This window comes from Cyprinus carpio, chromosome B22, assembly GCF_018340385.1.
Source record: "Cyprinus carpio isolate SPL01 chromosome B22, ASM1834038v1, whole genome shotgun sequence".
NCBI classification, from domain to species: Eukaryota; Metazoa; Chordata; class Actinopteri; order Cypriniformes; family Cyprinidae; genus Cyprinus; species Cyprinus carpio.
In genome coordinates, this window is record NC_056618.1 from 19017797 (window position 1) to 19044962 (window position 27166).

Here is a 27166-nt window from a genome sequence, read left to right on the forward strand (position 1 = left end):
ACATTTCATAAAGATAAAGAAAGACACCTTACTGGATTTCGTACACTGTAAATACTAGCATTTCAACTCATTCTGCAATATTTCTTAGCATTTACATGAAACACTTTACACATTACAATGCCCCCCCACCTCCCCTCAAAAAACACATCAAATATAGTTAGCATTACACCAATACTAGCTTACAAACATTGTTACGTACTGTATTCTCTTAAAAACCATAAATATCAAACAGTTTTTTAAACACGGGTTCGTAAAAAAGCATCCCACTAGTTCATAAAGAAATTGCTCTTGTCTGTTACACTAAGCCACTCATTAAAAAACCATACTAGATTATTGTAGTTGCACTACACAAACACTAGTTTAAAAAAAAAAAAAAATTATGATGGTCGCTACTTCTGAAAATTTTGAATAAACTGTCCTGAAATATTCCTCAAAAGTAAATAAAATAATCTTAATGAATTTCATACAAATATTTAGAAAAACATCAATTGTAACTGAATTTTTTATATATTTTTTAACATTTACATAAACCAACACGGCACATTATTCAATGATTTTTGATTTATATCGTGAAACAAACCAACATGTTTTCCTGCTACGTTTGTACACATGCTATGTCCAAAAATACTGAACATTTTCTTACAAAGTGCCCTGAAACATAAATAAAAAGTAATGAAACAACTTACTGGATTTCGTACATTTTAGAAATACTATGAAAAACATTTCCATTTCAACTCATTCGGTGATATTTTTTAGAATTTACATAAACCACCATGAAAAAGTACAAATGTTAAACACGTAAAATGTAAAAAGTAACATATTTTTCCAATGAAAATATCAGAAAAAAGTAGCAAGCAATACACTAACACTAGTTTACTCTTTCCGGTTGCGATGTTCGTACACATGTTGCCCTTAAAAACCACAAACATCTACTTTGAAATAAGCCTCAAAAGCAACGTGTTAAACTTTACACAATTATCGCACCCTTCACAGAGAAAAGGTCGGCGTAGTCAAAAAGAAGTACCTCCTAGAAGTATGATGAACCATAAACCGTAGTTTAACTTTCAGCCTCAGCATCTTCGAAGCAAACGTCTGAGTGTGTTTTCACAAACATGTGCACGACATATGCACACCCTTCACAGCCGTGCGCTACACAGCCCTGCTTACACTTCCTGTGTTTGGGTGTCGTTCTGAGAACATATGACCACACAATGACACACACACACACACACATACTGACACCTAACACCACAGGGATTGAGATAGGTGGGAGCCTTTCCATAATGCAACACACCCAAACACATACACATATACATCGGCACATTCTGCTAAATACAGCAGATATAACCATGAAAAATATCCACGTCACTGTCTATAGTGTGGTGAACCAGGGTTATTATAGTTAATCAGAACCAAAATCATAGAAATACAGGTGCTGGTCATATAATTAGAATATCATCAAAAAGTTGATTTATTTCACTAATTCCATTCAAAAAGTGAAACTTGTATATTATATTCATTCATTACGACTGTTCATTATTTCTTTTAATTTTGATGTTTATAACTGACAACTAAGGAAAATCCCCAAATTCAGTATCTCAGAAAATTTGAATATTACTTAAGACCAATACAAAGAAAGGATTTTTAGAAATCTTGGCCAACTGAAAAGTATGAAAATGAAAAGTATGAGAATGTACAGCACTCAATACTTAGTTGGGGCTTCTTTTTTCTGAATTACTGCAGCAATGCGGCGTGGCATGGAGTCGATCAGTCTGTGGCACTGCTCAGGATGTTATGAGAGCCCAGGTTGCTCTGATAGTGGCCTTCAGCTCTTCTGCATTGTTGGTCTGGCATATCGCATCTTACTCTTCCCAATACCCCATAGATTTTCTATGGGGTTAAGGTCAGGCGAGTTTGCTGGCCAATTAAGAACAGGGATACCATGGTCCTTAAACCAGGTACTGGTAGCTTTGGCACCGTGTGCAGGTCCCAAGTCCTGTTGGAAAATAAAATCTGGATCTCCATAAAGTTGGTTAGCAGCAGGAAGCATGAAGTGCTCTAAAACTTCCTGGTATATGGCTGTGTTGACCTTGGACTTCAGAAACACAGTGGACCAACACCAGCAGATGACATGGCACCGCAAACCATCACTGACTGTGGAAACTTTACACCGGACCTCAAGCAACGTGGATTGTGTGCCTCTCCTCTCTTCCTCCAGACTCTGGGACCCTGATTTCCAAAGGAAATGCAAAATTTACTTTCATCAGAGAACATAACTTTGGACCACTCAGAAGCAGTACAGTCCAGTGTCTTTAGCCCAGGCGAGACGCTTCTGACGTTGTCTGTTGTTCAAGAGTGGCTTGACACAAGGAATGCGACAGCTGAAACCCATGTCTTGCATACGTCTGTGCGTAGTGGTTCTTGAAGCACTGACTCCAGCTGCAGTCCACTGTTTGTGAATCTCCCCCACATTTTTGAATGGGTTTTGTTTCACCATCCAGGGTGCGGTTATCCCTATTGCTTGTACACTTTTTTCTACCACATCTTTTCCTTCCCTTCGCCTCTCTATTAATGTGCTTGGAAACAGAGCTCTGTGAACAGCCAGCCTCTTTTGCAATGACCTTTTATGTCTTGCCCTCCTTGTGCAAGGTGTCAATAGTCGTCTTTTGGACAACTGTCAAGTCAGCAGTCTTCCCCATGATTGTGTAGCCTACAGAACTAGACTGAGAGACTATTTAAAGGCCTTTGAAGGTGTTTTGAGTTAATTAACTGATTAGAGTGTGGCACCAGGTGTCTTCAATATTGAACCTTCACAATATTAAAATTTTCTGAGATACTGAATTTGGGATTTTCCCTAGTTGTCAGTTATAATCATCAAAATTAAAAGAAATAAACATTTGAAATATATCAGTCTGTGTGTAATGAATGAATATAAAAAAAAAATTAAACCATTCTAAAAAAAAAAGTTAAATAAATAAACTTATATATAATATATTCTAATTATATGACCAGCACCTGTATACTTTTGTTCAAACAAACCATTAACAGAAACAAAATAAAATATAAAAAACTCATAAAAAAACAAATATAAAAATCATCCAGTTGTCCAGGAAACATTTCTACTTTTAAATTTATTTTAACTTGATATACTAAAAAACGAAATACTAAAAAGTAAAATCTTACATATTGAAAACTGTGTAGACATTAAAAAAAAGTAAATGAAACTAATTTAATTTTAAACGCAAAATAAAAACGAATTAAAAATACTAATAAAAATTCTCAAAGATACTAAAATAGCACTGCTGTGAACAAATAAACACAATGGTTAAGTATTACTACCGGATAACTTTTTACTTCCAAATTGTTACATAACGCATATTGCTTGCACAGAGTTCCCCCGCTCATTGGTTATTAAAAAATGTGTTACCTTGCAAAAACTCTGTTCTTGTTGCCTCTTTCCTTTCCGTACTGTACAGACTGCGCCTCTGTCCTCCCACTGCAAAAAAATCCAGAACATAGTGTCACTGTCAGCTCTCAAAACTCCATCTGTGCAAGAATCCCAAGAGAATCCCAACCAATAAATTGATGATAGTGGCAGGTGAAATAGCTGAAATGTACAATTTTCAGCTTTTTGACTAAATTCAGTATGATATTTTGATATGTATGCATTTGCAGCTTCCAAACATTCTATACAAGCAAAATTACTTACAGTTTTTCTTGATTGCTAAAATACTATAAGCAGGCTTTTGAGCTAAGATTTCAAGACCATAAGGCCATTTTTCAGAAAGCACACCCATTTTGCTGAACTATAAACACTTTTCCCTGCTTTAACACATGAGTCAGATTTGGTGCACTCTTACTGCAAAACTCTACACACAAATCCCTACATGTTTCAGTGCTTACACCATGTGGTCATTTAGAAAGCACTAGCATTCAATATTCTTCACTCAAGTCAGCATAACTTGAGCTCAATTAGCACACAGATACCCACGTGGAAACACTAAGAGTCAAAATTTATCACACACCGATCAGAACCTTCAATAGATGGATAAAAGAGCCCCATTCAGTTCATTCAGTTTTGGAACAATGGATCCAGAGAGACGTGATTGAAAAGGTAGAGGACACCAGAGAGGAGGTAGAGAAGGAAGAGGATGAGCAAGAGCAGTAAGGAGTGGAGGAAGAGGTGAAGGAAGAGAAAGAGGAGGAGGACAAGGATGACAGGCAAGGAGACAAGGAGTCTCAGATGAAATTTGTGCCACTAGTTGACCATGTCCTTGTCCATGGTATGACTAGGAGGGAGGCTGGGCAATGAGTTCAGCCAAACTTAAGCTGCTTCACCGTCGCCTTGATCATAAGAACATTCAGGGAGGAAAACATGTAGGTGTACCTCAGTGTACTCTATGTAACTTTTGAGAGCTGTACTCTGTTACAACACATGCATCAAACTGCCTTACATACAGACAGAGTTTCTGTCTGCTTCCATTTTGTAAAAAGTACTTTTGTAAAATCAGTACTTCTATTTGTGTAGGACACAGAAACAATGGAATGGAAGAAGCCTGAATAGACATTACAGTTGATATGTGACAGGGGTGGATCAGTCATGCAAGAGGATTTTATCCCCGCTGCCTGGGTAGGGCCAGTATAGCCTGTGATGTCTGTCCCAGACCAAAGATGTGATGCTGGGGCAGAATATTTTTTTGTTGTTGTTTGGTGTATTGTATTGTACTGTACAGTACATTAAGGAATAGAAAATGTGTTCATCATGTGAAATGTTCCTTGAGGGCGAGAACCACAAGCAACAACTTATTGCTGGTTTTTGTTTTTGGTTTTTGTATTATTGTTTTGAATTTATCTCACCAGTGTGTAAGACTATTTGTGGTGTGTGTTTTTGAGGGCTTGTGTGTGATGTCTGAGGGCAAAGTTTGTTTTTTCAGCGAGAGTTAATGGTTTTGAGTGTAGAGCTTCATTTTGGCCTGAAAATAGGTTGTTTGGGTAATTGGGTGAGACGTTATGGATTTGTGTTTATTGTTTTGAGAATATGAGGCATAGTTTCAAGAAATGTGTTAATACTAACTTTAGAAAAAATACAAAACTAACTTAACAAAACATAACTTAACATACTATAAAAAACTAACAAAAATACTAAACATACTCATTTTACTTAACATATTGTACTACTAAGCAACTTTACTTAACATACTAAAAATACTAACTTTTTACTTAACATACTCATTTTACTTACTTACCATATCATACTACTACAAACCAAACCCCAAACTGTTACTTACTAAAATACTAACTTTACTTAAACATACTCATTTTACTTACTTAACATATCATACTACTAACCAACTTTACTTACTAAAAATAAAACTAACTTAACTTAAACATACTCATTTTTACTACTTAACTATATACTACCTAAACTTTACTACTAAACATTCTAACTTACTAAACATACTCTTTGACTTACTTAATCTTATCATCTTAATAACCAACTTACTTACTAAAAATACTACTTTACTAAACATAATTTTACTTACTAAAAACTACTAACTTTACTTACTAAAAACATAACTTTACTTAACATACTTTACTTACTTAACTTATCATACTACTAACCAACTTACTTACTAAAAATACTAACTTTACTTAACATACTCATTTTACTTAACATATTGTACTACTAAGCAACTTTACTTAACATACTTTACTTACTTGACTTGCACCGAAAATCCTTTACCTAAACTAACAAACAACACTAACTAAAATACCACACAAAATCCACTACCAAATAAAATCCTTTACCTAAAAAAAATATACAAATCAAAAATATAAACAAATATCTCCACCAATTCCAAACTTTAACCAATTCTAAGATCAACCCCATGCTTATGCATGTTTTTGAGTGAAAAAAAAGCATAATGTGTGTATAACTTCAGCGATGTTCACTCAAAAACTGAAGTCCATGAGCTCAGATCAGTGAGGACTATGATCAATCAGTTTTGAGTGGGAACAAAACAACCCCAACAAACAACAAGAAAAATAACAAAACAATTTTTTAAACAATTTCATTTATGCTGGTCATAACACAACAAGTAAAACAAAAACTGTAACAAACCCCCAAAGCTAGTTTTTATGAAACTTTTTGGTAGGTTGTTATACTCTGTGCAAGTAAAGCTAGTTTTTATCAGAGTCGGCGTCAGAGCAGGTCATGGAGGGCATTGGATCATCGGCGGCCGGGGGCAATGTTCATCTTGATACTAGTTATTTAGACGCATTGGCAACATCCCAAATAAGTAATGGGAAATCCAGACCTAAATCTGAAAGATCATATATAGAATGACCACTGAATCGATTTAGACTTGGGTTTTTATCTAAAGGCGGCACAGAAGACCAGGGCTTGTAAATTTGCGTGTTTTGCCGACCGGATACGGCACAAGGAGTCCTTAGCTCCAATGATCTATATATAAATGACATTCTACCTAGCATGTTAGCTCCAAGAATCTATCTATATAGAAGTGTACTAGTGGGGCGGGTCCTGAGAGCCGTGGAACGGAGCAAGCCGGTGGAGTGATTTGGAAATGGAAGCGAAACCTTCTCCCTCACCGGTACCTCTATTTCCCACGGAGGCGATTGGGATGATACAAAAGAGGAGTGCGGACTACAGTGAGGACGGAGAGAAGGACCAGGCCTCCTGGGCTTTATTTTGTGTTTGGTTTTTTGTTTGTGCGAGGGCCGGTCGCCCGTGAGGGGCTGTCGCGCTGTTTTTCTTGATTTGGTTATTAAAAGTTTTATTATAAATGTTCGCCACCGTTCCCACCTCCTTCTTCCCGTGGATATGGGAGTTTTTTATTATTACAAGAAATGTCATTATATAATTTTTTATTTTTATTTTTTCCTGGCTGTGATTACTAACTATAACCAAGTGACGATTGTTAGTTAAAAAAACGTTTTCCGATGCCATATAAGGTTAGTATAGCCTAGTCAGCACTTTGCGAAATATGGACAGCGACTCAAGTAGCACGTAGTAGCCTATTCTCGCGTTCGAGTTTTAGTAGCCTACATTTTTGGGAAACGCTGCGCGAGGAATTTTTGCGGCTAATGTTTAATAACCTTGCACGTAGAGAGCGATCTTAAGAGCTAAGATAGGCTAGGCTACAATCAGTTATCGGGAAACCCCGGCCCAGAACAGATAGCCTAAACAACAGAACAGGAAAGAAAATAATAATAAAATATAGGCTAAATAAAAATATAAAATAGGCCTACAAGAATACAATTACATTTTTTATACTTAAATAATTAACAAATTACAGAACGACAAAAATAAACCTGAATCCGTTTGAAGCTTTGAAAAACCGGCAAAAAAAATGTCCCCATTAGACAAAAGTTTTTTCGTATGATGTTTCTGAAAAACTAAGGCTTTTTTCTTCAGAAAACGAATTGGACAATCATCACACAAATGTCTTGCGTATTAAATCTTTTGGCGGTTGTCCGGAGGCTAGCATTGGCAGAAAAAGCGCCAGCTCGGCTCTCATAGACCTGGGTACTGGTGAGTGGTCGGGGCCGATATCTAAGTCTAACTGATTGACGAGGCTGCGGAGCGTCTAAAAATCTTTTTTTTTTTTTGTAGAAATTTTTAAAATTAGTCTGCTAACATTTTCTATAATCTAGACGGACAAACTGTTCTTCAACTGGGAAATGGATTTTGGCGCGCATGCTGCAAATCAATGTAACAAGTTTACGCGCGACCAATAAGCATTCACCATGACGAAGCCTATTAACGTGCCATGCACAACCAAAATTATGCATTTTCCCCATTCTTTTTGATTTGAATTAATTTAAGTTACAGTTTGAGCATCGTAATATTAAAATAAACGAAAAGGATAAACGGGCTATTTTTTTTGGGCCACGCCATGGGCCTGTAGGAGGGGCTCAATGACCCCGCTAGGGGGGGCACGGCCCTCGAATGCCCAACACAGCGCCGCAACTAACAGTTGTTATACTCTGTGCAAGTAAAGCTAGTTTTAGTCTTATGTGATAACTAACATTTCCGGAAAGAAGCAAATTTAAATGACCAGAAGACAACACAAGGGTTAAATTATCTATATGTATGTACCAAGTTAACAAAATAAACCAACATTGAGCATACTTTTATTTTTTCAATGCCCAAAATTTCAACATTTATGATTAAAAAAAAGAGAAACATTAATGACTGATAATGAATTGCTAAACCAGTGTTTTGAACCAGCCCACTGAATTTATTCAGTTCAAATGAGCTGATTTGCAAGTTCCCATACATGCAAGTCACAAAACAAGGAGAAAGGATTAAGAAAATAATTTGTTATTGGTTTTCTTGCATGAAATGATCAGGTGGAACATCCAGTCCATAAACGGGAGGTTCAAAATGCCATGGCCTGCTCATATATCCACTACACACCAAAAAAACAACACACGAGTTTAAACTCTTCTAACGTTCTCACCAGTAGCGAAACTTGGATCCGAGGGTGAAGTACTGCAGGAAGAGGTTTCTCTCTGGAGGAACGGGCCGCTCCAGTCTGAAGAACGTGTGATGCTCCACGCAGGCCTTCCATAAGTTCTTACAAGCTCTGTAGTTCATCATGTTGAAACCCAATAAAGACTCTCTGTAATCAGTCTGAGAAACACATTATGGGGACAAAAAAAAACTGAGATCAGACGGAAGAAAACTCAAAGTAGAGCTCAAAGTAGATTTTAGCAAATGATCCATTTTAGCATGTAACAGTTTCAGTTGTTCGTACCAATGACAATTTTGCTTTTTTTTTTTTATTTTGATACTACAGCAAGAGAAATTATTTCAAATTAAAAAAGTTAAATATTAATTGAATTGTAGTCTTCAGTTCTAGTAAACAGCAGGTAATAATGAACATAATTCGACACAATAATCAAGTAAAGTGAGATTAAATGAAACACAAATCTAAACAAATGCATAATTTTGTACATACCAGTTCTTTTCTTAGTTGTATAAAAAACTGTTTAGATTTAAAAGATATTTTTACAATTTTCAACCTGAAACACACAAAAAAAAGAGAGAGGGAAGGGGACATAAAAGATTAATCAAATTTGTATCCACAAGCTTTCAGTTGTTTATTTAGATCACATCTAAGGAGAAATTCACAGCTAAAATGACACTCACCATGGAAAGTGGTTGACTCGTACCCTGTCCTTATAGACGGAGATGCCGGCAGACAAAACTCCGACGTAAATCTCTGTGTTACAGTGGTCCTGAAATCATCAAGAGTTGGAAACCATAAGGATGCAGTTTCCATGGCAACATCAAAAACTGGTGACCATTTCAATATCGACCAATAACGCTAGATGGATTGAACAGTTAAAAGAAACAACAGATGACAAAACAGTAAATTGACTGAACAAAATATCTAGAACAACACACTAGCGATGTACGAAATTACTACTACTGCTTTCTACTTCAAACTTTCCCATTTATTTTTTCCAATTTCTTTTTAATTAATTCTAAAACTTACTAGCAATTTAAAAATTTAAGCTTTTTTCCAGCTAGAAAAAAATAACTAGACAGTAGCATTTTGATATACAGTCAAACCAAAAATTATTCAGACACCAGATATAATTTTTGATATTGTTTTTACTAGTGGGTGCAGGACACTATAGTGCTTTTATTTAAGTGAGGATAGCAAAATAAAGTGAACTGTGACACATTATACCCAATAATTCTTCATACAGTGGACTACCAGTAAAATGTATTAAAATTTGGAACCAAAAATTATTCATTCACTTTGACCAGACCATGTTTTGCTTAAGTGTCTTTCTTTAATTGCTGAAGAAGAACTACACTGATTTATTTACCCTATATCACAAAAAAACAATATAAAAAACAAAACAAACACTAAAAACAAACAAAATCAAAGCATCAAAACACTAAAAACCAAACAAAACAAAAAACAAAACATTAAAAACAAACCAAACAAAAACAAGTAAAACACTAAAAACACACACAAAAAAACAACAACAAAAATCAACATTAAAAAACACTGAAAAATGACAAACAAAACAAATATCACATGAAAAATCTAAATAAAGCAAAACATGAAAGAAAACAGGGGTGCATCCCTAGTTTTAAGCGAAAACAGAAAAAAACAACACCAAAGTTATCCTAAGAAATATACAGTAGTCAACATTTGAAGTGGATCACAAAAGTTCATCAAAGTTGTCCTAAGACAAGAAAGCATTTTGGTTTTAGGTTTTATGACAACTCTGATTAAAGGTTTTGATCCACTTCAAATGTTGACTAGTATATATGAAACAGGAGGGGAAGACAGCAGGGTAAGACGGGCCAGACACTCACCCGAGCATAGTGCAATTCCACGCCATACAGCTCCAGCGTCCGTGCAGCATTCAAGTAGTTAAACTCGGACTGAGCTGGTGTGAGTCCACTGCATAAGAGAGAGAGACTCAATCTCACAGATCCACAAACAATGAACCGCCTTGTTCCACAAATCTGTCCATGTGTGTGTGTGTGTGTGTATGTGTGTGTGTGTGTGTGCTCAGCTGTGACCCTTTGTTCCTCAGTCTCCGTTGACACTCAGTTAAATACAAGAATCTTTAACACACTGGAGGATTTCATGGACATGTCTGCCGTCTCTTACTTGTGCTCTTGGTGAAGTTTGGCGACCTCTTTCTCAAAGTCCTGCGGTGGGTTGGGAATGAAGCTATACTCGGAGAGGTACCCAGGCAAATGTTCGGAGTGACTGTAGTCCCCCAGCTCAGCTGAGAACAAAACAGGCCAAGAAACCATGTGTGCATGTACGTCAGTGTGAGACATGGGGCACAATGTGTCCTTCACCTTTCAAAGAGTCAGACTTCCAGTTTCCTCATGATCTAAGTGAGCAGACTGACTCATTCGGTCTACTGGAAACTCAACAGAAATCAAACTGAAAACCGCTAACTTTCTTAAAATAGTTATTTCCAAGCTTTTTTCCCCACAATATAAAAATTTTGATGATACTGACAAGTTGATAATTTATATATCAAAATATTTAATGTTGCTGCATAAACCTAATAAAATTAACAATAAATACTAATAATTAATATATTAATATAACATTAATTATGTTTTACAATTTTGTAAAAAAAAAATTACAAAACTTAAAAAAATACTAAAAATAAAGTCGCATGTTCATTTATCTTAACATCATAATTTGAAGTATTACACAAGTTATTTTTTTTTTCTTAATTTTCTGGGGAAAAAAAATCTTAAATGTTCCTGCAACTTTATTCTTTTTCATCTGAGAGAATTTGCACAAAATTGTTTAATGCTTCAAACCATAATATTGAAATAAATTGACATTCAACTTAATTTAGTGTTTTATCTCTATTAAAAAAAAAAAAAAAAAAACACACACTAAAATTTTTTATCACAAGTTCATTTATCTTAACATTATAATTTAAAGCATTAAACAATTTTACACAATTTTCTCAAAAAATTAAATAAATGTACTTGCAGCTTTTAGTTTTTTCTTTTGAGAAAACTGCACAAAATTGTTAAACGCTTCAAATTACGATGTAGAGATAAATCGACTTGACTTTTTATTTTTAATGTTTAATCTCAATATTATAAAGCATTCATTTAAAAACAATAAAAACACTGAAAACAAATTAGAATCAAAAAAATGTTGCAAGTAAACATTATCTTAACATATAATTTTTTAAATTATAATGTATACACACTAAAACTTAAATAATTTTGTACAATTTTCTACAAAAAAATTGTACAGTAAGTACATTTATAATTTTTTAAATTATAATGTATACACACTAAAACTTGAAGAACTAAAGAATACGACAGATATTCATTTAGAAATTAAATTTAACAGTGTTATTAAATTATTTGTATTATTTTAGTAATTTTTAATTCAGCACTAAATAGGTAATCAAAATGAAAACTAGGCAGAAATGAGTATGCACAACAAAACAATAACGCAAAATAAAAATACAAAATTTAAAGCCAAGAATGAATACAAAATGATACAATAGCAAAAACAGAATAATAAAATATTTGCCATCTAACAAAAACAGGAAACTTTTTCCCAAAAATATTTGCCATTCCATAATAATCAAATGTGAAGCTACTAGTAAAACACACGAGCTGTGGTGAGTGTAACATGACCGGTTACCACAACAGACTGTTAATTATGTAATAAATCTGAACTGGACACATTTTTCAGCCTTTTTACTGGAAATGGGTCAGACAGGGACAGGAAAGAGACAAAAGGCAGATCATGGACTATTTGGCAAAGTGTAGAGCTTTTGTTCATCCTGTGTGGATGGTTATATCACCATCCAAACAAAGGCACAGGTCAGAGAGTTTAAAATCAGTTCCTCACAATCTGCTTCATTCAAACTGATGTGTAAACCATCACGGATGGCAAGTACGTACTTAGGATAATGCATTACAGCATTAACATTTAAAATAAAAACGCTTAAGATTCCTCATGTTTATTTGCTAATACCATGCTTTATAGACACTGGCATTGAAAAACCCATAGGACCACTAATTGTTAGTGCATAAATAAGCTGTAATACTTACCCTGAACAGCGTAAGAAGCCAGTAGAACTGCAGTATTTTGTGGGCAAGGAAGTCTAGCAGAGAAACAGAAAGTCAAGTGTTATACGAGATTTGCTTTTGGAGGAAAAATAAATAGTTTTAATAAATAAATAGTATAAGCTTACCTGCCACTCAGAATATCCTGCTTCAGTTGCAAAAAGTACAAATACCTGCAACAAATAAATAGCACAAACAAAATTATTGTTAGATCCGTAATAAGCATCCAGACAGAAAATGTGTAATTATTTACTATTTACACAGATACAAGTTATGTAATCATATGATATAATATACTTAGAATTTTACTTGTCATATGTGCAAAGCTTGGTGGTAACTGATTACATGTAATCTGAATTACATAATCAGAGTCCAAAAACGTAGTACTTGTAATTATATTATGTTTTTAAATACTCATTATTAGATTACAGTTACTTTTTATGGATTATATGATTTTAAAGCATTCCCACAATGGCTGTAAATTATAAAAAATAGAATAAACAAACAAAATATTTACAACCTTGAAGACTTTGACAATGTCATTGCTCTTTTCAAATTGATAAATAATTGTTTATGTGACACAGGGATTCCCAAACTTTTTTGCTAGTCAAACCCCTCTGACCTTAAATATTTACTCACATTTAAAGTTAATTAGTATTTCAGTAATTTAACAATACATTTGCATGTTCTCTCATGTCGGTTCATTTTTCTCTCTTAGCTTATTTGTTATTTAAAGGTATAAACAAGTTAGGTCAAAAGTACTAGAAGTAAACCAAAAGCAGTCAGAATACATGACCTAAAATGAGTAATCTACATTACATTAGTGACTATAATTTTTATTATGTAATTTGTAATCAGTAACAGACTACAATTTGTAAGTGATCGATCCAGCACATCATATAAAACTATACCTTGTGTACTCTTCTTGTAGTTTACTAGGGTCACATACAAAAAACTTCACTCTAAACCTCAGATTATGTGGAGATGGCCCTAAAAATGAAAAATAATTACAATCAGAACATTTTATTCTGACACGTAAAAAAAATAAATAAAAACACCTTCAAATTTAAAATTTTTTTAAAACATGACCTACTTTTGAGCTGTTTTCTAATAAGTTTGTTTGGGTCCAGCCACCTCTGAAACACATGATCATAACCAAAATTGAGGACACTTTTTACTCAACATTTTCAGGATGAACACACAAACTGCTAAAAATATCAGCTCAGCAATGTGGAAGTCACCAAATCTGCTCGTCGAATCAAAACCGAACACCATCGAATGCAATGAATTAAACATTCACCTCGTTTTACTATGAGCAGAAACAGAAATCAGCATTTCAATATGTGACCTTAGAATTATCTTTCCTGTTTGTACTGACACTGTGTGTGTAGAAACCAAAATAACTGCCAAACTGCTCACTATAAATAATAAACAAGGTTCATGGGATAATATTTTTGCATCTTTCTTATTGCTGTTATGCAGAAAATACACATTTTTCAGATTGACATGTTGTGCTGCTTTAATGAACAAGGGTTTATGGGTGATCTGTTGCCGACGGCGACAACTGAGTGCCAGGTGAGCATCTACCTGGCTGTCAGAAGAGTCGTCTGCTAGTTGAAGACCAAAATAGTCTCGCTCTGTTAGCTCCAAGTGTTTATACACTACGTCCAACAAGATCCGCCCCTGATCTTGCTTCTACAAGAGACAGAACGTTTTGATATCAGTTCTGGACTGTTAAAAACAAAAGAAAGCACACAAAATAAAAACACGAGAAAACATGTTAAAACATAAAAAAAACTCAAAAGACAAAATACAAAGCTTAAGCTAAGGAAAAGCACAAAACAAAAAAACAGAAACTAAACCTAAAATAAAAACCAGAACAAACCAAAGCAAAAACCAAAACAAACCAGAACAAATCAAACCAAAATAAACCAATACAAAACCCAAACCAGAAAAAAAGAATAAAACAAATCAAACAAATCAAACTTAAACTAAAAAAAAAAAAAAAAAAAAACTAAAAAAAAAAACTAAACCAGAACAAACTAAACCACCATAAAAACTAAATCTGAACAAACAAAGATTAACCATAACAAAAACAAATCAGAACAAAACCAAATCGAAAAACAAAACCAAAAAACAAAAAAAAACAAAAAAAAACAAACAAAAAACACAAAAAAAAAAAAACAAAAAAAAAAAAAACAAAAAAAAAAAAAACAAAAAAACAAAAAAAAAACAAAAAAAAAACAAAACCAAAACAAAAAAACCATAACTAAAACAAAAACAAATCAGAACAAACCAAACAAAACCCAAAGCAAAACAAAAACCAAACAAAAACCAAACCAGAACAAATAAAACCAAAAGAAAAGAAAATACACTTTTGCTCGAAAATTATGCAAGTCATTAATTAAAATCTTTTTTGATGACATTAATGACTTCAATGCTTTACATTTTTTTCAGTCATGACAACACCATTTGTTTAAGTACCAATAACTTGTTTTTTAATAGAATTCAGACAGAGATATAGTATTTCCACAATTTTTGAATGTTTTTGTGTGCGAAATACTGTAAATCTAACTTACTGTATTATCAAATAAAAACTTATATAAAAACCTCTGAATTTGAGGCCGTTTTAATAGACAAACGTTTCCAAGCTAGCTTAACCATTCAACCCAGACGATCTGTGTAGAATACATGATCATGACAGCCATGGCCTCAGGACACGCTTCTGTCCAACACAGGAATGTGAAGCATCTGCCCGAAACAGCCACTGTGAGCTGCATGCGTAAAACCAACCCCAGCCGCCACATCCTATCACTCCAGTCAGCCTCTATTGTACCTCACAGACGGCTGGTCTCCTGTGGTGATTCTTACCGACCTGCCATTTAGCAGACATTTTTCATCCAAACCAATTTATTGCACACTTAACGGCAGCGCTGCAACTGAGGAGTGAAACGCTGATACAGCAAAAGTCAGACATCAGTTACTTTGCGGTTTCTGGGTCACCTCAACCTAGGATTGAACTCGCAACCTCCGGAAGATCATTATCCACCCAAATATAACACGTGTGCTCACTGTTTTAGAAAGAACAGTTCAGTCAGAAATAAAAGTCTTGTCAGCATTTTTACTAGTGGTTCGACGGATCACAAATCTCACGGTTCGGATCACATTACGGGTTTTGACCCATGGATCGGATCATTTTTCGGATCAGCAAGAAAATAAAAATATTTCAATTTAACTTGCTTTCCATTTATTACTTAAGGCGAAGTACTTCTTAGATACCACAGCAAATACTACTAGATTAACTAAGAAAGTTTAAACATGATTAAAGAGACTAGAACAGCCAGTAAAAATAAGAACAAATACACAAATTACAAGTATAGATAAATACATATATGTTATGTATAACAGAATGTGTTACGAATAAAATAAGGTTGGGTAGCATTCAAATACAGAAATGTAATAATTAGGGAAAATAACACTGAAGAGTGTTCACTGTATAAATTAAATATATATTTTTATCACAGCTGTTTTGCTGTTTGATGATCATTATTGACAGCTGCAGTATTTATAGGCCGCTGTCCCTTTAAGACCTGATGCACGGATCCGATATAATGATACACATCACATCCGATTTCGTTCTCAGCTGTTTTCATTAAATTGAGATAGAACTGACTGCGTTTACCTGCATGATTGTCGAGATGGGTATTTTATCATAATTTTATGTGTATGTGTCTTCAGAGGATTCAGAAGAGAATTTAGTTTGGTGTTCGCGCTGTCTGAAATGTGTGTGCGTGCTTCATGTGTGTGCGGCTGTACACGTAGAGAAGAGCGTCATGTAACGAATCGAGTTTCCTTTTCACCTATTCTTTCTGGAATTGGTTAAAATTTGTTTTGCTTGTGTAAATACGAACAAATGATAAACGTATACTCTCGTACAGATCACAGATCAACTACGATCCGTTTAACCACTAATTCGAGCTGTGGGGCTTGGTCCGTACAGATCACAGATCAACTACGATCCGTTTAACCACTAATTTTCACCAGTCATTCGAAATCTGTAAGATTTGCTTTCTTCTGTGGAACACAAATTAAGTTAATTTGCTGAATGTTCAGTATGAAAAACAACTTAAATATCAAAAACATCTAAAAACTTAAACTGTTTCAAACAACATAAAGCTCTCACAATATGATGCGAATTCAAGTTTTCCTTTGTCTTTGGAGTGATACAAGCTGTTCATTCATATGCAAGATCCATAAAGTTGCAAAGTCTAAAGTCTCAAACCCATAGAGATATTCTTAATAAAAGTTAAGACTCGTCCACGTCTTCCTAATGCCTCAATAAAACACTCCACCATAAATCTACGTCACTGTGTTGGAAGATTTGCATAACACCGCCCAAATGTTTACGCAAAGAAACTTTTATTCTCTCTGTAGTATTGTTACCGCCGTCACCATGTCATCTGAGACACTGAGTGTTTCCAAATATGTTGAGGGGCGTAACATTTCTGTCACACACTTGAGGTATTCAGCCAATCACAACGCACTGGATAGCTGACCAATCAGAGCACACCTCGCTTTTCAGAACGATGAGCTTTGTAAAAATAGACACGTTTCAGAAAGGCGGGGCAGAGTGGAGCAACACTAATGTACAGTCTGTGGAAAACTATGTGTTTTTGAACCTTAAAACGCGTAAACATTGCATTACACCAAATACACAAAATAAGGTTCTTTTTTGCAACGTCACATGATCTCTTTAAAATGTAGTTCACAAATTTTACAGACAACTTGTTGCTCTTTGGACATTTTTGGAGCTTGACAGCCAACATTTTGGTTAGTTGGAAAAGAGCAGCTGAGAAATTCAGCATAATATTAAACTACTTGTCTGAGGGAGAAAATGTGCACCATTTAGATTTTGTGTAAAATTATTTGACTTTTGCGATTTATGATTGCTGCTAGCGTTTTATGAAGAACATTTAAACCATTTAATGTGCACCATTTAGATTTTGTGTAAAATTATTTTAAGTTGTCAAAGATTTAAAAATTTTCTTCATAAGTTCTTTTACTATAAGTTCTTCAAGAGGTTTATGAAGAACATTTAAACCATTTAGATCTATTTCCAAAGGTTTTCAAGAATTTTAAAGCATTCCTTAAAGTCCTTCTGAACCCTTAAAAAAAGTTTCTGTAGGACTCCAGAGAAAGAAACTTTAGCTCTTCTCAACATCCAAAGAGATCCTTAAAACAGAAGAATACTGTTGAGATATTAGAATCTTTATTCACTCAAGACTTACAAAATCAAATTACTTTGAATTGCGACTGAATTTAGAGCTTGGTTTTCTGCCAAAAGCACAAAATAAAAACAACAACTGAAGTTCTGTTGAATTAAAGCAATTGTTTGCACTTTCTGAAGTGACTGTGAGTGGTGTTGGCCTGCTGCCAAGATCCCAGAGTGTTCTGAGTGGTTGCCAGGGCGTTGCTATGCAGCCGCTAAGGCATTCTGATTGGTTTTCAGCATCTTGTTGGAAGACTTCTGAGTGGTTGTTAGATGGACAGATGGTTTGTTATTGGCCGAAGTCCAAAAAAATCCACCCTGTGACCTTCAGTGTAAGTTTACAGGATTTTTTGCCTGTTTTGTTATCCACAAGATGAAAATCTAAGCTCTGATCACTTACAAAAGAAAAAACACACTTACTCATGATCATGATTTCCAAGAATGTAGCGCAAGCAGCATTGGAGTTTAATACTAAACAAAAATACACAATTTAGAAATTTTCTTTAGGAAAATAACTAGTGCTGAGGGTGGATTATCTTAATTAAAGAAACAGCTCACCAAAAATAAAAAATGTATTAATCTTCAGCCCATCCAAGATGTAGCTGAGTTTGTTTCTTCATCTGAACAGATTTGGAGAAATGTAGCATAACATCACTTGCTCACTAATAGATCCTCTGCAGTGAATGGGTGCTGTCAGAATGAGAGTCCAAACAGCTGATAAAAACATCACAATAATCCACAAGTAATCCAAAGCGATATTATGGATAGAGAGGACTCATATTTTTGCCAGAAACAATGATTTGATGTTAAAATTGTTGATGATGATTGATTTGTTTCTTACAAACAGGCAGCTTTTCGATGGACTAGGGTGGTGTTTTTATCAGATGTTTGGGCTCTCATTCTTTCTGACGGCACCCATTCACTGCAATGCTGAGCAACTGTTGTATAAACAAACTTATCATTTTTGGATGAACTATTCCTTCACAAACATTACACATACATGAATGAAGGAGTGTGTACTCACGTTGGCTCTGAAGGGCTGTACTGTGTTGTCCAGCAGTAAAACGTTACACACCACCTGCGCGTGCTGTCTCTCTAAGGACTACACAAACCCGCTCCCACAATCGTAAGATCTGCCAGCAGGCAACCGGAAGCGTGCGGTCATTACGGTCCCCACTCCGTCTAAGAAACACACAGAGGCTAAAGGTCACCAACACGGCTCACCTGACCACGGTAAACGTTATTAAGTACACACTAGCCCATGTGATCCTACGGCAAACATCATTCACAAACATTCATCTCCAGTCCACCTAAAAGTTCCTTTAACCAGCTATAAAGCGAGCAGGGAAAATGTTTTACAGATTTTAGCTTTCAGGTTCTACTAGTAGAGACAGGAAAGCAAAAATCAAATCAAGGCACTTAGAAAATAGTCTTTCAATTGAAGAAACTCGTAAAGGAAATAGAGTTCAGGGTTGGTGTCAAGATAATTCGGATTCACAACTCACGAAAGGAAACTGCTTAATATATTAACTTTTTCTTTTTTTCTCTCTCTCTCTCTGTGAACTAACCTAATTCAGCTTCTAAAACTGCTGACATTCATCCTCTAATATTGAACTCTTTCATTCAAGGTTTTAGTGATACTAAACGCTCTTCTCAAAGCAAACAAGGTCATGTTCGGCCAGATTCCTCAAGACAATCTGTCTACTGAAGAGTCCTTCAAAAGATACCTTGTTGAAAACCTATTTATATTAGAAAAGATCGAGCAATTTCAATCAGACACGAAGACGGAAGAATTTCTGCAAAGCAGAACGCTGTGAATCTTCCTTTGAACTTCTAGCAAAAAGAGACGTAGCATTTTACAACCACAATCTCCCACACCTAATTTAATTTCTGACTGATATTGATATCATCAGTGATATAACAAAAATGCACTTTAAGATGATAATAAACGCTGTCAACAAATAAAAGACAAGAAAAAAGTATAAAAGACAAGAAAATACCACAAAATATTATCAATGCTTGCCATATTTACGCTAATAATGAACAGTTGTAAACTGAAGCTGGGTTTATTAACTCCAAACACATTTTATACACATATAGTTAATCAGATAAATACACAACAAATGCAATATTACAATTTTCTTCTGCACATAATATTGCAAACGCACAAATGGACTTAAGCTAAGTTACATGCTAGTCAGAATATGCAAGTCATGTTATGAATGTGCACTTTTTGTAACAATGCACTCAAAACATTGAATAAATAATGAATTAATGACGTAAAAGAGCATAAAAATGAACAATATTGCTATTAAATGGTTTATGTCTAAATTAATTTTAAATGTTTGGTTTAATTTTAAACTTCCTTCACATCACAACTAAATTTTTATTATTTATTTTTTTACTTATTTGATCCAACATAAACCTAAAAGATAAATAAATACAAATAGATAGATAGATAGATAGATAGATAGATAGATATAGATAGACAGATAAATAAATACAATATTTATATTATATTATTATTATATATTGTATTATATTATATTATATTAATCAAGAACATAAAAAGTTCAGTTACCGGATAACCCAAATTGTCAGCATCTATTTTGTGTACCAAACCTAGATCAAGAACATAAAAAGTTCAGTTACCGGATAACCCAAATTTGGTTTTCAGTTTTGGTTTTCAGCCGGAATGAAAACATAAATCTAGATTTCTGAGTTTTGTTAAAACAAAATCAATTTTGGAGCATCACTAAAAACTGACTAAAATTAATAAAGTTTACATGTCAAAATATCAACTAAATCTAAGGGATATTATGGTCAAAAGACAAAAACAAAAAAACTGAACTAAACTGAACTAAAAATGGACACTTAAATTTACATAAGATAATGGAAACTCTTTTGCTTTATGCAGTTCACTCTAGAGTCAAGAGAAAAACCAAAGTAGTGTATTGGATGGCCCACTATAAGATCTCAGACTTTAGACCCCCCATTGTAGAATAATTAGCTTTAGACAGCCCACTCTGGACTCTTTAGGGCAGAATATCTAGAGCCAAAAACTCTAGATTGGGTAGTGTAGAATCAAAGAGCTTACAGCGAGTCTCCTAGACCTAGATCAAAAAACTCTTACGTTAAGGAGTTTGTTCTAGAGTTTTAACTCACTGTAGGGTCTCAGACTCAACACCACCCAATCTAGAGTCTTTGTTTCTTGTTATTTGATAGACTTGTTCATTCCCATTGCTTTTCTGTGTGTTGTAACCACAATCTGGGAGGAAAGGACCATGTTTGTCCACAGCTGACGGGGAGCAGGTTATGAGCTTATGTGATGTTGTATACAAAGTCTCTTTCCGGGAAAACTGGCTTAACACATTCTCAGCACGTTTACTAGTGCTAAGGTCAGGGAAGAGGGTGACTAAAGCCACGGTCACACTAGACTTTTCGTTCCATTGACTTCCATTCATACGCATCAGACCGGAAACACAAGCCTATGCGAAGATATTTCGCTGCGTAGCAAAGTTTGCTGAACTCTGACCCGTGAATTCGCGTCACGTGAATGTGTCAAACCAATAGAAGATCAAAATGTCACAAAGTGACCTCTCAGTACAGAAATGGATGGATCTCTAATTTTAGCAGCGTCGCATCATCCTGTTTTATACAACACAACTTTAAAAGATTACAAAAATCACATAAAAAGAGAAGCGGCTTGGTTTGTGGTGGCAAGGAAAACAGGAGCGGATGGTACGTTTTAACAGTGAAATGTGTAATTTTATGTGATTTTTTTATAACATGAGATTTGATTGTGACTGATTGTAATCACTTAAATAGAAAATAATTATGACTAGTGAGTATATTTTGATGGGTGATGTCATATCCTGCTCCCGCCCCTTTTCGCAGCACCATCCGAACGAATTTCGCATGCTCAAAATCAAGTGTTACCGCGGTTTAACATTCACTAGTTGTACTTAGGGTACTCACCCTTGTTTAAACCTGGAACAAAAAACAAGATTTTTTTTTAAAACATTGGACCCCATTGTAAAGACAGAAAACAAAACACCAGAACATTTTTCAAAATATCTTCTTTTGTGAAGATCAAAGAAGATCAAAGTCATACAGGTTTGGAACGACATGAGGGTGAGTAAATGATTGTCTTTTTTGGGGGTGAACTATCCTTTTATGGTTTTTACAAACAAATAAGATAAAACAAGTCTTTTTCTTTAGGATTCGCCAAGCTTTCTCTTCCCCTTTGAAATGGCATTCACATCATTTATCATTCACAGTTGCCGGCATGGTTTATTTTTACATTTTTTTAGTGGTTTCTAAAAATGGACACACCTAAGTTTCTTTACACATGTTCATGCTGTACGAAACAAGCTCCCATAACACTTAAAGGCAGCTGGGTAAACAACAGGGGGTCAGAGTTCATGCCCTGTAGGAACAAACACGCAACCTTTCTGGACAGTCACATTCGCTTAGTCAAACTCCCCCACCCAACTGATTACAACCATTAATCTACGACACAATCTACATGGAAACGTGTCATCAATAACAAATGCGTTTCAGCACACTTAAACTTTTGACATCAGTTTGACTAAATTTACACCAGCGTACCTTTACAAAGCAAGTCTTTTGAGACAAAAGCATCACTGTTTAGGATCTCTTCAACTACGGTCACTGTTATCGTGACAATGAAGAATGAAAAGATCTGAAGTTAAAAAAAAATCAAAGATTTTCAATCGTAAGATCACAAAAACACATTCCTAAAAATAACCATAACCATCTGATACTTACATCAGCACAGCCTTATTTGTCCTGCGTGTCAATGCAGAAAGGATAATCTCTTTGTATAACTTGCTAAACTGTGATGTGATGTGTGTGTGTGAGAGAATGTGTGTGGTGGAACATTTCTCTTCAGTAGAAGTTTCCCCGGATGTCATTGAATACCACAAACACTGAAGCACTTACAATTTTCCGCTGAGTGGGGTTCAGACCACCAACACCTCAGAAGATCTCAGACAGTGGGGTTACAAAATGAGTTTATCCCCCACCCCAAAAACACTCTCATGGTCAGCCCCCTAAACCAATATTTCCATCCTTCTCTCTAAGATGAAGCCATCATATCATATAATGCATAATGAGCTACAGAGGTTTTCAACTAGTGTTCTGATTAAGTTCTGTGAACATCAATCAAAAATACAAATGCTGAAAGTCAGTATATATACTGTACAGTATATATTATACTATAAATATGTACTATAACAAATAAATTCCAAAATATTCTGTTATTCATGTCAACTGCATGTGTTCAATCAAACTTTATGACATTTTCCCGCTAATTTACTTGGTAATTTGGCCAATACTAAAACAAGATTTATCCCACTATTTGTTCCACATGTAAGTCTGGTAAATCACTTCTGTTGTCATTTATGCACTTACAAATTTGTCAATACTTAATTCAGTTAAATGTTGTGATTTATTGGACATATGCAGTTCACTATATTTTCAACACATTTCAATGCTCAATTTTAATGACATTTTACAAATGGACTTTAGGAGTAAAATTTTACAAGTACGTTCAGTGGTTCTCAACCAGTTTTGCTTTAAGACACATATCTTGCATTAGACATCAAGGAGCCCAAAACAGCACCTTTTAAAGGCACTGTTGGACCTCACAAGTAAAATTTTACAAATAAAATTGCATACATTCTTAAAAATGTAAAAAAGTAAAAAAAGTAATTTTTTTTTACAGTTGCATGTATATGTAAAATGTAGCTTGTAAACATTCTAATGGGGCTCTTGCATTGAACATCGAGTGGCAGTTCAAACCAGCACCTTTGAAGGCACTGTTGAACTTTACAAATAAAACTGCATGTATTCTTTAAAAAATTACAAGTCATTTTTTTTTGTTTTTTTTACAAATGCATGTGTACTTGCATGCATTGCATGCATGCTTGTAAATGTCAAACACAGATCTTACAAATAATGTCAGTTGGCAGCCCAAAATAGTTCTTTACAAGATACCGCTGGGCCTTACGAATAACATTTTACAAGTAAAATTACATGCGTTCTTAAACTCTTACAAGTAATTTTTATTTTACATTTTATGCATACTGAAACTGTTGCTTTTAAACATCCAAAGAAAATCTTGCATTGAATGTCAAGTGGCGGTCTAAAACAGACCTTACAAGATACTTTTGGACCTGATTAGTAAAATTTTACAAGTAAAATTGCATGCATTCTTAAAATTTTTACTATTATTTTTTGTTACAATTGCATTCATATTTAAAATTATGCTTGTAAATATCCAATGCGGATGTTGCATCAGGTGCCAGCCCAAAATAGTACCTTAGAAGGTACTGTTGGACCTTACAAGTAACATTTTACAAGTAAAACTGTGTACATTTTTTTAATTACAAGTATTTATTTATTTATTTTTTTACAATTTTATGCACACTTAAAACTTTGCTTGTAAATATCTGACGAGCATTGAACATCAAGTGGCAGGCCAAAATTGTACCTTACAAGACACTGTTGGACATCACAAATCACATTTTACAAGAAAAATGGCATGCTTATCTATAAAACAACAAGTATTTTTTTTATAATTGTATGCATACTTGAATTTTTTCTTGTAATCATACAAACGCAAGATCACATTCCTGAAGCAAAGCCAGTAGAGAACCACTGAGCTAGAAGATGAGAAGACAAAGATGCTAACAGCCCAACAGGCTGTCATTCATTCATTCATTCATTCGACACATCATCCATCCAAGTTACCTATTCCACCTGAACCAATGCCAGCTTTATAGACACATCCAACCCTACTGCAATAAAAACCATTCAACTGAACACACGGTTGCACGACACATCAATTTTCTCATGAAAAAGGGCTTTGTGCATCATCAGAAGAACACCACACATCCAGATCTGGCATTACAGTCTGTTGAAGAATGCGCACTTACACACACACTCACACACCAGGGGTACAGAACAGGAGATGATGTCACCGACTCAACCAGGGGAGATGCGTAGTGCCCAGAAAACAATTAGAACAAACCTTATGGTAATACATTGCCCCAATATAAGGTCCTCTGTGGATCCAACTGTATGTAAGCAGATTATTTGCATGCAAAGGATGAGAGCTGAGGTTATGTAATGATCTGGCAGAGAAAAGAAGACACAATGGGGAGCAGCTGAGATGTACAGATGTGACATAAACCTTAAATAAACACAAAAGCTCAAATATATCTCACATGACAGCTGAAGGATCTTGAAAAGAGGCCATTGAGAGGGTTGCCAGGTATCAGAACAGAACGAAACACACTATGCATGCAATCCATGTTGCCCGGCTGCACAAATCACAGACACTGCATGCATTTTGGCCATCATATGGATGGATTATCTTGACATGCAGCAGAAATTAAACCCTGGAAGTTACATAAAGGCATTTGCATGGCATCCGAAGCAAACCTGTACCTAAAATCAGGGTGCAAGGTGAATGCACGCTTTATGCCTCTGCCTGTGCATCATTTCAGGGATCTGGAAGCTTGCATTGGTTGGTTTGGTTGCTATACAATGGGATAAAAAAGGAAGACAGGGCATGCATAAATGGTGACACCAATACAGAAATACAACCATAATGCATGTTTACCTTCATATACAGGTCTAGGAGAGTCCAGTGAATTGAAGATGATTTTGAATTATGATGAAAGGAGAATAGGAGGGGGAGAGGACAAAACGGCAGCTCATCTGCAGGAAAATAACCACATTGCTGTAACGTTTACATTACATTCAATTCAAGGGGCCTCTGGCACAGTAATAAAATAATAATTCCGAAACGGGAACGCAGTCCTGACTTCTTCTTGGGTGCGGTGCATTAAAGAAAAGCATCAGACGCAATTGCGATCTTCTCTGTGGCTGCTGGCCGGGTTTAGCGCTGTAATCCCGCATATGTCTCTGTATTGCTGCTACTGGCTGCTGCGGTTGCAACGTGCAGCGTTAACATGGCGCAACCGCTCACGCCCCGCCTACATTCTCATAGGTCTGCCGTGGGGGCGTGCCCGAAACGCGGGGGCGTGGCCTCAAATGCACAGATACATAGGTTCAGTTCTCACTCAGACATAGATAGATAGATAGATAGATAGATAGATAGATAGATAGATAGATAGATAGATAGATAGATAGATAGATATTATTTCACACTATTTTATAGACAGACAGACAGACAGACACATAGACACATAGATAGATAGATAGATAGATAGATAGATAGATAGATAGATAGATAGATAGATAGATAGACAGATAGATAGATATTATTTCACACTATTTTATATTGCATATTTACTTTTTTACATTAGATAGATAGACAGACAGACAGACAGACAGATAGACAGATAGATAAATAGATAGATAGATAGATAGATAGATAGATAGATAGACACTATTTCACACTACATAATAATGAATATTAACAATACAGACATAAAATACACACACAGACAGACAGACAGACAGATGAAACAGATATAGATAGATAGATAGATAGATAGAGATTGAATGATTGATTAATTATTGGAAGTCATTTGTAAATCATTGATTGATTGTTTGATTGAATGATTGATTAATTATTGGAAGTCATTTGTGTAAATTTACTTTAAAACAGGTTAAATTCGTAATTTTATTTGTTAATAATTGTTTAAAGTGTGTGATGGAATATCATAGATATCCCACATATTTTACAACCTAATCACTGCATTATTAACACCGCCAGCCTCTGGCCCAAGCGTTTGTAGCTCCATCTACTGGAGAGGATCTATATATGTCTCATTTCCAAGGTGTGACCTGGATCTGCACCTCTGCTAGACTGCCACAGTCACATCACATTAACACTTTACAGACGCCAGCAGCTCTAGACTGCGCGAATCCAGAAGCTCACACGGCTCCACTGAGCGCGGGAAGCGCCTCCAGATGACGATCCGAACGTTGGATGGGGTTCGAGAGAAAGCCTGTCTGTTACTAGGCAACCGTTATGAAGTCACAGAGCGGTTCTAGAATACATCACCGCCACAGATCTGTTTCCAGCATATTCTCCTGTAGTCATTTGTGTACAAATGAGCCGGAAACCATTTTTTTTTCTTTATCTTTGGCTGAAGGAGCGTGGGCTGTGAAATATGCATATTAATTTTAAGTCGAACCCCACCATCAGCTCGACAGTTTGAAATGGATGCATTTAAAGCTCATGCCAGATTTGAAATTTGTTGTTGAATCCTCAAAAT

General features: G+C 35.1%; 1 protein-coding gene across 2 annotated transcripts in view; it reads right to left on the reverse strand.

Moving 5' to 3' along the window:
* The window catches only part of LOC109047300 (tyrosine-protein phosphatase non-receptor type 4-like), a 45477-nt gene extending 19576 nt beyond the window's left edge, over window positions 1–25901 (reverse strand). Inside the window, exons 1-13 of one of the 2 annotated variants that reach the window (XM_042749890.1) lie at window positions 25540–25901; window positions 18913–19070; window positions 14207–14314; window positions 13713–13755; window positions 13531–13609; window positions 12748–12792; window positions 12605–12657; window positions 10665–10785; window positions 10364–10451; window positions 9176–9264; window positions 8985–9048; window positions 8484–8656; window positions 3428–3496 (exon numbers count right to left, since the gene is read on the reverse strand). In XM_042749890.1, the coding sequence (XP_042605824.1) occupies window positions 3428–3496; window positions 8484–8623 (209 nt within the window). In that variant the 5' untranslated portion in view covers window positions 8624–8656; window positions 8985–9048; window positions 9176–9264; ... (7 more) ...; window positions 18913–19070; window positions 25540–25901. Of the gene's footprint in view, window positions 1–1024; window positions 1183–3427; window positions 3497–8483; window positions 8657–8984; window positions 9049–9175; window positions 9265–10363; window positions 10452–10664; window positions 10786–12604; window positions 12658–12747; window positions 12793–13530; window positions 13610–13712; window positions 13756–14206; window positions 14315–18912; window positions 19071–25539 lie in introns of those variants that run through there. The other variant, XM_042749891.1, reaches the window with a different exon arrangement.
* Window positions 25902–27166: the final 1265 nt, after the last annotated feature.